The sequence below is a fragment of the Rhincodon typus genome, chromosome 5 (genome assembly GCF_021869965.1).
Source record: "Rhincodon typus isolate 14 chromosome 5, sRhiTyp1.1, whole genome shotgun sequence".
Classification (NCBI taxonomy): Eukaryota; Metazoa; Chordata; class Chondrichthyes; order Orectolobiformes; family Rhincodontidae; genus Rhincodon; species Rhincodon typus.
Genome location: NC_063336.1, coordinates 66,194,443 through 66,211,070, shown reverse-complemented (window position 1 = coordinate 66,211,070; position 16,628 = coordinate 66,194,443). Strand labels below are relative to the sequence as shown.

Sequence of the window (16,628 nt, the reverse complement as noted above, 5' to 3'; positions counted from 1 at the left end):
TCAAAAATAGAAATTGCTGGTGAGACACAACAGGTCTGGCAGCATCTGTAGACAGAAAGCAGAGTCGGCGTTTCAGGTCCAGTTGATCCTGCTTTAGAAAGGAGCCCGGACTCAAACATTAACTCAGCTTTCTCTCCATCTGATCTGCTGAGTTTCTACAGCACTTTCTGTTTTTGCTTCAGATTTCCAAATCTGCAGTTTTTTTTAAATTCATTCTTGTCTCAGTTAGTGTTGTGATAGTGTTGTCGTTTTCTTCTGAGGATCAGTGTGCTCAGCCCATCTGGTTACTGACTTTTTTTTCGCAAAAGTAAAGACACACCTGTTCCTTTGGGTGATGCCATTCGCTGTTCAGAGAAGGTATGATTTTAGTTGTTGCAGATTCATGATCATTGTGGTCTCTTTCTACTGGGCCCTGATAAACACTGGTGCTACCCTATCCAATATGGGCAAGTTGTGAGTCCAATGTCTCTGGCTAAAGATGCAAGTTTGGTCTGGTCAATGGCATTCTTCTTTCTATTAGTTTGGTTTGTGGCCCTTCAATGTGACATTAATGAAGGGAGAGAGAGGAAGCTTGGGTTCACATCCAGTGATGCATCAAAAGCTTGCATGGGGTAAAGCTATTCTGCAGTGGGATAGAGTGAAAGTTGATTGGAGATCTCTGAAAATTTTCATTCTTTCTTGTTTTTTTTTGTAATGGCTTGTACCCCTTGCTCAACTTCTCTATTGTCTCAAGGGTACCTTGGTGAACTTGTGTTGTTGACAAATCCATATGACGCTGTAAATGTTTGGAAACACTCGTTGCTGAATTGTGACTAATTGTTGGAGATAATCAAGTCCAATCCATTTGTTCAAAATATCCCCTTCAAGGAGGTTATGATGGCTTTTCAGGTGAGTTGGTTGATCTTCTGTACTTCAATCTAACAGAAATAATAATCCACCAGAATGAGGAAAAACTGTCCCTTAAATTCAAACAGGTCAATACCATGTGGTTCCATGCCTGGCTGTAAAGGAGGAGAGAAGTATTTTCTGTTTTTGCCTGTCAATGGTACAGGTGGTACAGTTGGAGACTGTTTTCAAATGCATGTGGGATTGTTGCACCCTGACCCGACACTTGGAGATGCTCCGATTTCTCCGATGCATGTCCAGATGGAGAGCTCGTGGGACTGCTAACCTCTCAACATTAACAAGAGATCATCAATGATATCATGATACTGTTGTGACAATGTTTCAAAAAATGCTGCTGTAGGACAGAGTTACTGGGCACAAACTCTGACCAGCTCACACGGCAGAATATGTGAATCTACCACATTCTTCACTATGCAATGAGCCTCACAAAATCCCTGTAACTTCCTCACTGTGGATGACAAACTTCTTGGGGGAAAAGAAAAATCAATTTTCATCGTTGAATAATTAATTGGTGTCTTTGACAGAGTAATCTAGTATTTCCCTTGCATATACTCTGCATTCATGCTGTTCAACGTACCACGTCAGAGATAATCAAAATCTTTGGATTCTGGTGGTATATTTGTGATCTTCTTTGTGTTCAATAAAATTACCAGCAATCTGTGGTTTACTTCTGTCTCAAACTGTACGCTTAAGATGTTGGAGAATTCCTCACACACCCACTTTTTCTGTGAGCACTTCTTTCACTTTCACAGTGTGATGTTCCCTTCCAGTGAATGCTCTTGATGCAGAATAGACAGTTTGTCTTATTGCATTATGCACAATCTGAAATAAGCCTGTTCCCAAATCTGTGGAAGATGCATTTGCTATTATAATAATTGGAAGTTTGGGTTTGTCATGTACAAAGTTCTATGGCGATATGAACATACCTTTAATTTGGTGAAATGATTGCTGTTGATGCTGTGTCCAATCCAAGGCCTGGTCTTGTCTCAAATTTGCCTGAGAATTTCATTTACTTGGGCTAAGCGAGTTAAGAATTTTCCCATGTAGTTCACCATTCCCATAAACTGTTGGGAGTTCTGTACTATTCCTGGGTGGTGAAAATTCCCTGATAGCTCCCATCTTCTGCAGGTCTGCTGTGATCCCTGTTGCCTGTACAATGTGGTCTAGAAGTTTTATTTATTAGCTCTGAAAATTCACACATTATTAAGTGTCAGCTTGGCACCTTGCAGAGTTTTCAAGATTCTCTAATCTTTTGATGTGTTGTTATTTTGCTGTTCTATGGGTAATGACCATGTGATCTTGTTTGACAACGTCCATTGGAAAAGCTTGGGTACAGATGTGATTCCACAGGGCAGACAATTAAAACAATAACATCCAGAGGTTGTTATCAAAGTCATTAGGAGTTCTGATTTTTCATTTGGGGAGGTTGGCAGAATCCACCAGCTTGGCAAAGGTTGTGTTTTTTGCATGTTTCTAGGCTCTCTCCTACAGATGTCATTCAATTTATATTTCACATTGGGTGGGCTTTCTTGTTCACATATATTAAGTGAGTGCAGATTCTGTTGATTTATTTATTTTGGATACTAGTACCATTGCAGAACACTGCAATAGTCAGTATCTGAGGTAGAGAATTCAAAAGTGAGGTAATTCCTCCTCATCTCAATCTTAATGAGTATGGAACCTTCCTAGGAGTGAACAAACATTTGGGTTTGGCATATGCTTTCAGTGTGTTATGGTACACAATTCAGTTTTCTCAGACCTAGTGAAGAATTTTAGGAATTGTTGTTTAAATTCATTTACTAGTTTCTATTTGTTGACCTCCACTTGAAGAATAAGGTTGAGACCAATACAAGTTCTCTTGCGTGCAGCGAACTTGAATGGTTATTGATAACATAGTGTTTCAAGAACTTTTTTTTGTCTTAATGTTGTGTGAAACTGACTTTTAACTATGAGGCTAATCCCTCCTGAACCTTGAAGTTTGATGGATAAAAAATGGAAGATAATTATTTCTGCAGCTATTTAGGTCAATCCGAACAGGTAGTATCTAATTAAAGTCATTGAGTCATTTGACATTAGTACTTGGATGTTGACCTCTATTGTCTGATTTCCGAAAAGACGGTGATATCCTGTGTAAAAGTAGTTGCCCTGTAGTTTGTTTTTTGAATGCAGGTTTTTCTAAGTGCCTACAGACGTAAAACAACTGCTGATTTTGCAGGATAGCTTTTGGGCAATATGGCCAAGGCAGCATTTCTGTGTGTGAACCTTTCTCATACCATCACAGGGGTTTGCCGTTATTGAATGCTAACCTTTTGTGATTCATGCACTAGGATAATCGGATCCATCTGCATCTCACAGCTCTGCAATCTCTCACCATATAGATATTATGCTTTGTTTTACTCCTTTGTGCCAAAATGGATAATTTTTCCACAACTTATTCTATTTACCTGACCTTGGCCACACATTTACCTTTTTGTTTTGCAACTTTCTTATATCATCTTCACAACTTTACTTTTAGTAACATCAGCAAATTTAACAACCATCCATCTCTTTTTAAGAGGTCTTTTACAGCTCTTACTTAAGATCAAGTTCCTAAGTACTGAATCAAGTGTTTTTCTTTCGAGTAATTCAAGAGAATAATAGTCCAAAATCACTTTAGAGTCCTTACTTTTGTGATCAACAAAAATAAATCACCTACTCTTTCTGCTACTGGGTTTCGGTGCCAATCAACCATATTCTCAGCATTGTAACTCTTATAACAAGCGATACTGACATCAATGTCATGCTAACATCAGTGTTGATGTTGGATTGTAGTTTGATTGTATATCATGCTTATTACCTGAACCAAGATTGTTTGCCACATTTACGATTATGGGTAGTGATTAGGTTACAATTGGAAAAAGGCAATTGATCAGATATACTTGCATTGTATGGCACTAGCCAAGCTGTCTTTTGTTTTAATACACAGCCATTCCATTTATTGGAGAATTTAAGAAGCAGTTTTCAGTTTTGACATTGTCATCTAACACCTATTTCAATTTTGATTGTCACAAACTCCTTTGCACATGCATTGTTGAATTGCTTGAATGGATTTACAGTAGAGAATTGACCACCAGGTAATTAAACAACACTGAATATGATTAATGATTAATTCGGATGGTTGAAAAAGTTGAAAGGGTATGGACCCTCACAAATGTTGATAGGCACACATCTATTTAACATTAACTGACAGACACACTTCATTTGCCAACCAATCAGATTGACTGGCAGATCCATATTCGCAGCAGTGCCTCTAGTACACATGGCCACTGCTAGGATTACATGCAATCCCATGAGTCTAAATACTGGGAGTCCTAGGGTCAGGCAGTGGTGGGGTGTCACAACATAGACTGGATGGTCCACAAGAGATTGGGATGCAAAAGCCAAGGGCATAGGGAGCAGTGAGAACAAACCTTGTGGGCTGGGGTCTCCTGATCAGAAAACCGCACCTTTGAAGGAGGTACTCCCCACCTCACCTAGTGTTTTTTGCAGCCGAAGACCTGAGCAGGGTTACCACTAGGGATCCTCCCACATTTACTCTCCTCCCACCCTTTCACAATCCCCCACATTTTTTCATCCTGGACTTCTTCCCGTTGACCTTAGAATTGCAGTGGATAGGAAGGCCTTTAAGTGGCCAACAGTTAGCCACCAACATGCGACATCCCCTTCCCCATACCAGCTGAAAAATTGCTGGTAGGCTGAAGCAGACAGGGAGATGGGAGTTTTACATGCTCCACTTACCTGCATACCCACAGGAGGAGCATTTAAAACTCTGCTCAAGATTCATAGTATTGAACTCTGACATATGTAGGCATCTGAGGTTTTAAAAAGCTTCCTTACTTTGTTTCGTACGAAAATACCATCAGAAATAACATTCAGAAAAAATAAATAAGGTTAAAATTGTGAACAATGAGTGGTATTTTCCAGCCATGGGTTGTATTCTCCACCAACATGTATATTCTTTGAGATACTTTATTTAAGGTGGCAATAAAAAGGAAATGTATTCCTAAATATTTCTTGGGACTGTTTTTAATTTCAAAAATTGGTGTATGTGTAACTGTCTGCATCTGTGTGCATTTTAATGATTACAATATACAAAATTAACAACAGTACAGAAAGTTACTGTGGCAGATGAAATATAATAGGAAGCAGGTGCTGTTTTTACAAAACTGCAAAGGAAATTAAGTGCTTAAAGGGTCATTTCCTGGAAGGTAATATGGAGGTTCCTTAAATTTAAAGACAACTATAATTTAAAAGAAGATCAACAACAAATATCCAGTTCTCCACTTCAGTTACTTTTGTCGATAGAAATGCATATTATAACTGGAGGCTAAATATAGAGCAGCCTGAGAATTTACTCAACTATTGGCTTCTAAGGAAACCTTATGTTAATAGCAAACATATGATTTAAAGCTGGCAGCAACTCAGCATTACAATTATACATAGGGGGTAGTGGCTTAAACAAAAACAGCCCATCTTTTACTGTTGCCTTCATATTAAGCAACAATTCGTAACGTTGGCCTTGGAGCAATAACTTATTTAATTTTTTGAAACTGCAAAATTGTTCAGAGTGTTAATTAGTCCAGACCTCTTTCCAGATTTCGATTCAGTGCTGGATGGCGAATGTACTCCTGAAACAAGAAACGTAAGGATCAATAGAACATGATCTTTAGACCTCATCAACATACTTGGCGTGACCAGCAGAACAGCTCATGCCTTTGCAGCTCTTCCAAGCAAAGACTTCATTTGTTACCATCTATCTCCCTGACCCTTCGGTAAATCCTGGAATGAGCTTGGAGTAGTCTTCAGGTCGAGTGAATTGGGTTGCCTGCAAAGTTGGGGAAGCAGTTTTGCTCCTCTGGAACAGTATTTTAAGGAACATTCTATTTAAACTGTCTGTGTGGCACTGCAACTTAAGTGCAACTCATGTAGAATCTTATACTTTTAGGGATTTTAAACAATAAATGTTCTAGTTTTGTTTTTCTGTTTGTTTCTTTAATCTCTCTCCCAGCACATCAGTGTAAAAGCTAAGGCTGAAGCATTTGCAGTAATCTGTGGATGATCCACTGCTGCATCCTCCAGTGGTCCCCTGTATTTACAGATACCAGTCTTCAGCCAATTCAAGTCGCTCCATGTGGTATCAAAAAAAACGGTTGGAGGCACTGGATACTGCAAAGGCTTTAGACCTGACAACATTCTAGCAATAGTCCTGAAGACTTGTGTTCCAGAACTTGCCATGCCCCTAGTCAGGCTCTTCCAGTGGAGTTACAATGCTGACATCGACCCGACAATGTGGAAAATTGCTCAGATATGTCCTGTATATAAAATGCAGGACAAATCTATCCCAGCCAGGTAACGTCCCATTAGTCTTCTCTCGATCATCAGTAAAGTAATGGAGGGTGGTCATCAAAGGTGCTATTGAGCATTACCTGCTCAGCAATTACTTGCTGTCTGATACTAAGTTTGGGTTCTGCCAGGGCCACTAGATGGCATGGATGGCTCAGTGGTTAGCACTGCTGCCTCAGAGTGCCAGGAACCTTGGCTCAGTTCCAGCCTTGGATGACTGTGTGCAGTTTGCACATTCTCCCCTTGTCTGTGTGGATTTCCTGCAGGTGCTCCTGTTACCTCCCACAGTCCAAAGATGTGAAGGCCATGTGGACTAGCCATGGGAAATGCAGGGTTACGGGGTTGGGCAGGGAGTTTGGGTCTGGGTGGGATGCTCTTCAATGAGTCATTGCAGACTCGATGGGCTGAATGGCCTCCTTCGTGCTGTAGGGATTCTATGATTCTCCTGACCTCATTCCAGCCTTGGTTCAAACATGGACAAAAGAGCTGAATTCTAGGGGTGAGGTGAGAGTGACAGTGCTTTACATCAAGGACACATTTGCCCGAGTGGGGCATAAGGAGCCCTAGCAAAACTGTAATCAATGGGTATTTGGGGAAAATCTCTGCTGGATGGAGTCATACTTGGCATATAGGAAGGTGGTCATGGTTGTTGGAGATTAGTCATTGCTGCAGGAGTTCCTCAGGGTAGTGTCCTAAGCCCAACAACCTTCAGCTGCTTCATCAACGACCTTTCGTCTATCATAAGGTCTGAAGTGGGGATGTGTGCTGATGATTTCACAATGTTCAGTACCATTCGTGACTCCTCAGATACTGAAGCAGTCCATGTTCAAATGCAACAAGATCTGGACAATATCCAGGCTTACGTTGACAAGTGGCAAGTAACATTTGCACCACACAAATACCAGACAATGACTGTCACCGTTAAGAAACAATCCAACCACCATCCCATGATATTTAATGGTGTTACCATCACTGAGTCCCCCACTATCAACATCTTTGGGGTTACCATTGACCAGAAACTCAACTGAACCCATCGCATAACCACAGTGGTTACAAGAACAGGTCAGAAGCTAGGAATACTGTGGCGAGTAACTCACCTCCTGACTCCCCAAAGCGTTTCCATCATCTAAAGGGCACAATTCAGGAGTGTGATGGAATACTCCCCACTTGCCTGGATGAATGCAGCTCCAATAATACTTAAGAACCTTTACACTATCCAGGTCAAAGTAGCTCACTTAATTGGCATTACATCCACAAACATCCACTCCCTCCACCACTGACATTCAGTAGCAGCAGTGTGAACTATCTACAAGATGCATTGCAGAATTCACCAAGGATCCTCAGACAGCACCTTCCAAACCCACAGACACTTCTATCTAGAAGGACAAGGGCAGCAGATATATGGGAACACCACCGCCTTCAAGTTTCCCTCCAAGCCTCTCACCACCCTGACTTGGAAATATATCGCTGTTCCTTCACTGTCACTGGGTCAACATCTTGAATTTCCCTCCTTAATGGCATTGTGGGTCAACCCACAGCAGGTGGACTGTAACTGTTCCAGAAGCACGACCGCCTTCTCAAGGGCAACTAGGAATGGGCAATAAAAGCTGGCAAACCAGCGATGCCTGCATCCCACGAATGAATAAATTTTTAAAAAGTGTTATCTCCCCTGTGAAAATGGACAGCCAACAGTGCAAAAAAGCGTAGGTGGTACCAACTTTTTTCTGCTACCTCACACGTAAAGGCCATCACTCATTGTGACTCTGTACACCGATCTCACTAAGGGCAATTGACTACGTACATCATATTCTCGACCAGCTTATCTTTTAAGAACAAAGGACCTTTGCAGCCCTCTGTGGTTCCTACTTACTCATTAAAGGCATCTTACCACTTCTTGTGCTCATGTGTGATAATTTACTGATCTTGCACCTGTTTTAATCATTCTCAGTCCTCTCCTTGCTCTCATGGAGGAAGATAAGCCCACAAATGGGTCAAAAGGTCTAAAGAAGAAAGGTGGGGAGGTTGGCAGATATCAGGCTTCTCATTCCTTATGAGGACAAGGGAGTACACATGCCTGGGAAAGATCAGGATCAATCATCTGGTGATAGGGAGTCGTTCCCCTCCAATCATCACCATTGCTAACTCTTTCTTGTTTTACGCAAGCTGTTATCTAACTTCTCCAACTCATCGCTGCTCTTCTGTTGTGCAAATAGTAGCAGAATACAGGGAACCCTCAGAAAGAAAAGGCCAAAGTCTCAACCCCTCACTGATGGCTCCACCTCTGAGAAAGAAGCTTGTGATGCCTCCAAGTATGAATGAGCAAAGCATTTTTCTGCAGACTTCACCAGCATAGGGACTGAATCTAGATTAAACTCGGGGGAGCAATCTGGTGATCACATTAATTACATATTACTGCAGTGAATGGTACAGGTAAATCGTAATAAATAAGCCATCACATTTATCAGTATATTTCAATTACACTCGTATCTATTATAGAGATAGTAGGAACTGCAGATGCTGAAGAATCCGAGACAACAAGGTGTACAGCTGGATGAACACCGCAGGCCAAGCAGCATCAGAGGACCAGGAAGGCTGACGTTTCGGGCCACCCTTCTTCAGAAATGGTGGGGGGAAGGGGGTTCTGAAATAAATAGGGAGAGAGGGGGAGGCGGATAGAAGATGGATAGAGGAGAAGATAGGTGGAGAGGAGACAGACAGGTCAAAGAGGTGGGGATGCAGCCAGTAAAGGTGAGTGTAGGTGGGGACATAGGGAGGAGATAGGTCAGTCCAGGGAGGATGAACAGGTCAAGGGGGCGGGATGAGGTTAGTAGGTAGGAGATGGGGTGGGGCTTGAGGTGGGAGGAGGGGATAGGTGGGAGGAAGGACAGGTTAGAGAGGTGGGGACGAGCTGGGCTGGTTTTGGGATGTGGTAGGGGGAGGGGAGATTTTGAAGTGTGTGAAGTCCACATTGATACCGTTGGGCTGCAGGGTCCCTAAGTGGAATATGAGTTGCTGTTCTGCAACCTTCGGGTGGCATCGTTGTGGCACTGCAGGAGGCCCAGGATGGACATGTCGTCTGAGGAATGGGAGGGGGAGTTGAAATGGTTTGTGACTGGGAGGTGCAGTTGTTTAGTGCGAACCGAGCATAGGTGTTCTGCAAAGCGGTCCCCAAGCCTCCGCTTGGTTTCCCCGATGTAGAGGAGGCCACAACGGGAACAGCGGATGCAGAATACCACATTAGCAGATGTGCAGGTGAACATCTGCTTGATGTGGAAAGTCTTCTTGGGGCCTGGGATGGGGGTGAGGGAGGAGGTATGGGGGCAGGTGTAGCATTTCCTGCGGTTGCAGGGAAAAGTGCCGGGTGTGGTGGTGCCGACTGTATTGGCGCCGCCTCGTGCTCCCATGAGGAGCTCGAACAGTTCATCCACTTCACCAACACCTTCCACCCCAACCTCAAGTTCACCTGGACCATCTCTAATTCCTCTCTCTCCTTCCTTGACCTCTCTGTCTCCATCTCCGGCAACCACCTAGAAACCGATATCCATTTCAAGCCCACCGACTCCCACAGCTACCCAGCATACACCTCCTCCCACCCACCTTCCTGCAAAAATGCCATCCCCTATTCCCAATTCCTTTGCCTCCGCCACATCTGCTCCCAAGATGAGGCATTCCACTCCCGTACATCTCAGATGTCCTCGTTTTTCAAAGACCGCAACTTCCCCCCCTCAGTGGTCGAGAATGCCCTCGACCGTGTCTCCCACATTTCCCGCAACTCATCCCTCACACCCCCTCCCCGCAATAACAACCAAAAAAGAATCCCCCTCGTCCTCACGTACCACCCCACCAACCTCCAGATCCAACGCATCATCCTCCGACACTTCCGCCATCTGCAATCTGACCCCACCACCAAAGACATCTTTCCCTCCCCACCCTTATCTGCTTACCGGAGGGACCACTCTCTCCGTGACTCCCTTGTCTGCTCCACACTCCCCTCCAGCCCCACCACACCCGGCACTTTTCCCTGCAACCGCAGGAAGTGCTACACCTGCCCCTACACCTCGCCCCTCACCCCCATCCCAGGCCCCAAGAAGACTTTCCGCATCAAGCAGATGTTCACCTGCACATCTGCTAATGTGGTATACTGCATCCGCTGTTCCCATTGTGGCTTCCCCTACATCGGGGAAACCAAGCGGAGGCTTGGGGACTGCTTTGCAGAACACCTACGTTCGGTTCGCACTAAACAGCTGCACCTCCCAGTCGCGAACCATTTCAACTCCCCCTCCCATTCCTCAGACGACATGTCCATCCTGGGCCTCCTGCAGTGCCACAACGATGCTACCTGAAGGTTGCAGGAACAGCAACTCATATTCCGCTTGGGAACCCTGCAGCCCAATGGTATCAATGTGGACTTCACACGCTTCAAAATCTCCCCTCCCTCTACCGCTTCCCAAAACCAGCCCAGCTCGTACCCACCTCCTTAACCTGTCCTTCCACCCCCCAATCCCCTCCTCCCATCTCAAGCCGCACCCCCATTTCCTACCTACTAACCTCATCCCGCCCCCTTGACCTGTCTGTCCTCCCTGGACTGACCTATCTCCTCCCTGCCTCCCCACCTACACTCACCTTTACTGGCTGCATCCCCGCCTCTTTGACCTGTCTGTCTCCTCTTCACCTATCTTCTCCTCTATCCATCTTCTATCCGCCTCCCCCTCTCTCCCTATTTATTTCAGAACCCCCTTCCCCTCCCCCATTTCTGAAGAAGGGTCTAGGCCCGAAACGTCAGCCTTCCTGGTCCTCTGATGCTGCTTGGCCTGCTGTGTTCATCCAGCTCTGCACCTTGTTATCTCATATCTATTAGAGTATTATTTTAGTTATGGAACTAGGTTAAATCAAACCCAAATGAGACATGAGGAGTCTCTTCATACATCTCAAGGATGTAAAATGTTGCAACCACCAAGCATTCCTCATCTGTCGCAATCAAACAAGAAGCATAATATTTATAATTTTGTGGATTTGAGTTTGAAGGTTTGTAGAGGTGCCCAGATTGTTTCTTGAAAAGGTCAAAAAGGATTTTTTTTTTAATAAGCATGATATTTCCTAGAAATCGCATGCTTCCAGATAATTAGTCTGACTAGTTTTTGTTGCTTCAAGTCACTTCAGGAAAATACCGGATTGTTTCAGATTGGGTTTTATGGCTGGTCTGTTTGAACGGTATTTACTGGCTAAGTGTTTGTACTTGGACTTTTAGTTGAAGAAAGTCTGCTTTTGGACAGGCTCATAATTCCTGTTTCTGAAGCAGCTTTGTGGTGGATTCAATGTAAAACTCGATTGTTTTTCTGGAAGTGTAACTAAACCGCTTCTCAATACTGTACTTTGCTGAGCAGCAGTGTCTGCCAAGATCTCAGAGACAGCCATTTGTGATTAGTGACCTGAGTACATGTGCAAGAACACTAAATCAACAGACTATGGAATATTCCATGCCTGTCCATTTTCTTCCTTCTAGAATAACCTCTATTGACCAGAAATAGTTTTTTTTAAAGTGAAACTCTGCAGAGAGAAATCTATTGTTTACCTTTACTGAAGTATATGTGTATTTGTGTATTTTGAGTCATATGGGGATATATATTTATATTTATATATTGCAATCTGTATATATTAACCAACTCTGCATTTTCTGTCACGAAATACTGGGATGTAATATGCTGAAAATTGTTTCCGACTATTCCCGGAATGGTCATAAATGTGAAAAGATTTAATTAAACCACCCAAAGCCCCAATTTACTTGACTGCCAGTCCCAAGTTATAAAAAAAACACCAGTTTCCTGTACTTCACAAGAAAATTGTTTTTATTGCGAACAAACTGTTTTTCACCAATGGCAGAAAAGGGACATAAATTGGTAACTTATCTCTCTCTGTAGAATAAGCTGACCTCCAACAACCACAGCCATCTTCCTATATGAAATTAATTTCATCAATGACCTACTTTCCGGAGATACCCAGGTCCCACGAATGAATAAATGAATAAATAAAACTCTACCCTTTTTTTTAAAGAGAAGTTCATACACATAAAAGCAGAAACACAAAGACACAACAAGAAACAACTATTATAGGTTTGGAAAATCAAAAAATTATCAATGAAGTGGCACAGGTCCAGTTTAGGAGAGAGGACAGTGAACTGTCTGCACATTTCCACCTCCTTCCCACCACCATAGCCACCACTATGTACTCCACAACCTTACAGCCAATATCTAAGGTCAATGACCTTTCGTCAGAAGTATTTTGCTTTTGCATCTGTCTTTTATCAGCTGGCAATATACCTACCATAAATATGCAATAGTTTTGTAGCAGTAGTTGAAAGAAATTGTGACCTTGACTTTTTCCACTGGAATTCATGGATATTACCACTGTATCTGTTAACTGCACAGCAATACCTTGTGTTAATATTTGGTAACTGTCTGTCTCACAGATGAGTATTGATTCTACGTTTGTTGAATCGAATAAACAGATTTGTGCTATAACATCAATTTGTGGGGTTTCCAAAAAAAAATTTATAAGAATTTAAAAAGTTAGCATGGCAAGATGACATCAGAATGGTATAATGAGCAGTTTATTAAAACTAAATCCGTGGCTAGCTGAATCATTGATTACATCATCATGAATATTCATGTCATGCCAAGAAGTCCATTTGTTCAGTCATTATGAACAATACTGGGACAGTGTGTAACATGATGCTTTCTTGAATTGACTTGTTCAAGCTGGATTTTGAATGCAATTCAAAAAGCCTATTCCAGAATTTGCTGATAAGCCGATAGTACTTCAACCTCAAATTTCATCAATTGCTAAAATCCTTAGGTAAGTTTTCTCATTTTTAAGCTGAGTGCACCAGCTGAAGGACAAAATCACTAATTTCTATTGGTAGCTGGTGTAGTGATTTAATTTGAAACAATCCATAAACCAACAATTTTAGTTCATCCTAGGGATTCTGACAAAGGAGTCTCTTCAAGATGAATGTTACATCGGTTTTAAAACTCGCACCTTGGTTGTAACTTGTATGAATGCGATAATGTTCTGAATTGTAAGAGAATGTGGTCTTGGATTGAAACTAATGTTACTGCATTTAGATTGTCAAGCAGCAGAAAGTAAATGATTTTATATTAATCGCTTTCACTTCCTACATTTCTGTTGCTGGATTATAACAGTTTTTGACATCAACACCGATTTAAATTAACTCAACTTGACAAATCTTTGCAATGCTTTGTTTCATGTCATTACTTTATATTATTACTTTGGTGCCATTATTCAAACATTATTGTGATTTGAAATGCACTGAAAATGAAATTCTGATTAAATCAAACACAAGTGAAATTCAAAGTTAAGCCAAACATTGAGCATTTGTTGGGGCTATCATGAATCTAAACATATACAGGAGGTGACTAATTTCTTATCAACTTGATTCCACCAAAAGAAGATATCCTGAGTAAATCCAATCTAAATTTTAATCAGTGACTTTATTCCTGTTGGAATCCAATCCATTTCCAGGTAGTGACTGGCTTCCTGTCAAATCACATTTAGTCATGTGGTGGCTTAATTGTTGTAAAATTAAATTCAAGCCAAGTTAAAACCACAATTATCATTGTTTGCTCTTTCAATTCACTCTGAAAACCTGAACACGCTTTACAAATTGAAGGAGAACCTACAGGTTTATTTTGGTTTACTTGAAAGGTCTGAAACAGAATCCTAATCTAAATGTTGGATTTTCTCAGTTTCATTATTTATCTGAATCAATATTCTGATAATAAAAATAGAGAATTTGTGCATGTGTCTCTTTTGAAGTGCAAAGTACCTAAAAAAAAACTCACATCATGACAAATGTTAGTTTCACAAAAAAAATCCACTATTAATAGTTTGATCAACTAATATATAAAGAGTACAACATCACAGCAACTACATGAACATAAAAAGCTGCATTCTTCTTATTTCTTTTCAAAAGCATGTTTACTATAAAATTTTATTTGAATGGTTTGCTTTAAATTAGAAAGAAAGCATCTGTGCATTTGCTTTTGAAAGGATACAGTTGTGGAGCAGTGGGGCTTGCAAGCAAGAGACCATTTTTTCCTTCATCGTCCTGCATTTTTCTCCCCTCCTTGCCTAGCTTTCTAATTCCTTGTAAGGGTGTTGACTGCACTTTGGTACCTAGAAAAGTGCAAATAATTCATAAACAAAGCTGATTTATAGCGTTTGCTATCACAAAAAAAATTCAATTCTGTCCTCAACTGGCATACATTCACATGCACTTTCTGGCTAGAGTTATTAGATTGTTGTTGATATGTAAGCTCTGTTTTTTTTAAATTGATTTGGGATGCCATTGTTGTAACAAGTGAATTGTAAACTCATATTCAGTAATCAACTGTGTGTGCTCTTTATCTTAAGTAATACTCCAAACCTGAATTTTCTTTGTTGATTTCGAATTCATATTTTCACAGCCACAATTTGTGATAAAATAAGTATCTCCAATATCTGAAAGATAAAGAATGCCACATAACTACCAGGAACAGCTTACTTGCTTGTGCTATTAGTTAGAGAATACCGCATAAACAGAAATGTGGAGATAACAAAAGAATGTCCAATTTCAAAAGAAAAGCTATTTGCAAGTTAAATAATTTTTCAAGTCCTTAAAACGTTACAAAACATTTTACCTTCCAATAAACAACATTGACAAACAGTTTAAGATAACTTGAAGTAGAAATCTATTTCTATAATTGAACAATTTTCTTTAGTAGTCAGCAATTTGAAATTGTACATTATTTGCTGGAACCGTGGTTAGTCTTAATTTCTGTATTCCCTACAAAACAAAGTATTTTGCATTTCTAATTTTCTGCCTTGTCTTTCTAACCTTAATGACCAGGGCTTTCCATGTTTGTGCCTTGGAGCCTTGCGTTGTGGTCCTTGATAATGGCTTATTTCCATTTGTTTTTAAATTTATTTTAATTGATTTTAAAAATGAAGCAATCAAAAACTTATGTTGTCATACAGCCTCCTGATTTCGATTTGCCCTGCAGAGTGAACCTTGACAGGAAGTGGCAGTCTATTTGATCAATTTATGGCATCAAATAGAGCTTAATACTGAACTTACTCGTCATGCATATGTGCTATGTTAAACAGATGTCACCAGGTAATGATCAGGGGCAATACTTAGGATTAATTTCAATACTTACCTCTAGTAGTCTGACTAATTTTAATAAATTGACAAACATACACACATACAAATAATCATTTTTAAATTTGAACTTTGGCACTTCAACAAGTTGTTATAATCTGACTTCAAAAGTAAAATAGAATTTGTTGCTGTCTGCAATAGCAGAATAATAACTAATGTATTGATTTAATATTCCATTGTCTTTTTTTAGAGGTATTAATCCTTTGAAATCAATGTGGTAACTGCTCTAAGAAGTACAGCTTAGATTGTCAAATGCGCAGAAGTTAAATATTCATCTGCTTTAATTGACAACAGAAATTTCCTGTCTCAGAAGTTCCAGTGAATCTTAATACAAATTCAAGTCGAGATTGAATTTCATTTTTTTTTGTACATGAAAATTGTTGAGGCAGTCTGGTTGGATTAAATCAGTTGTTAGTTTGTCCATATGATATTGTCATTGTGTTTAGGAAATCACGTCTTTCTGAGAATGTCAGGATGTTTAATATAAAATGATAGTCATATTTGATTTATGGTTTTAATTTAGTTGCTTTAGACTTACAAATGGATATTGTTTCCATGTGATCAATTTTCTTGAGTGTTAATTGTGACTGAATACAATGTTACTTACTTTGTCCTACAGTTCCTAAGAAACTGCTGGGTGAAACCAACCCCAAACCAACTCATTACAAAGGGATTCACCACCCCAATTTTCCGCCACACCCTAAACCATACGATCCTAACATTATAGGTGATGGTGTCTTCCCCCACGATGTGCTACCCTTTATAACAGAAGTGTCTTTACCAGGTATGTCGTTTTCCATTATTTTATAAGGAAATATTAATGGTGACCTCTGGAAAACTGCCAATTTAACTTCTTTCAAAAAATGCTCTTTGTTAATGTTTTGTCATCGCAAAAGCTTATTACTACAGAGGCCCATGAGAGGTAAGGGTGCCGGTCTGGTGACAGGGAAGTAGGGGTGCTGAGTTCCAGTAGTGGGGGAGATGAAGTGTTGGATCAGGGTCTGGGAATTGTAAGGGGTCTTGGGAAGGTGTAGTTGAAAGTGGTGAGATTAGATGTGGGGTTGGTTGTTCAGTGGAATGGTTAGCCAGAAGTTAGACTAGGTATTTAATAATGTTTCTAACG

At 40.8% G+C, this 16,628-nt stretch overlaps 1 protein-coding gene across 3 annotated transcripts in view; it reads left to right on the top strand.

Annotated features, from left to right (window-relative positions):
- The window catches only part of LOC109937079 (protein eva-1 homolog A), a 147,111-nt gene that overhangs the window by 114,364 nt on the left and 16,119 nt on the right, over positions 1-16,628 (top strand). For all 3 annotated transcript variants that reach the window (XM_048596584.1, XM_020535695.2, XM_048596585.1), the window contains one exon: positions 16,125-16,289. In XM_048596584.1, coding sequence (XP_048452541.1) covers positions 16,125-16,289 — 165 coding nt within the window. The remainder of the gene's footprint in view (positions 1-16,124; positions 16,290-16,628) is intronic.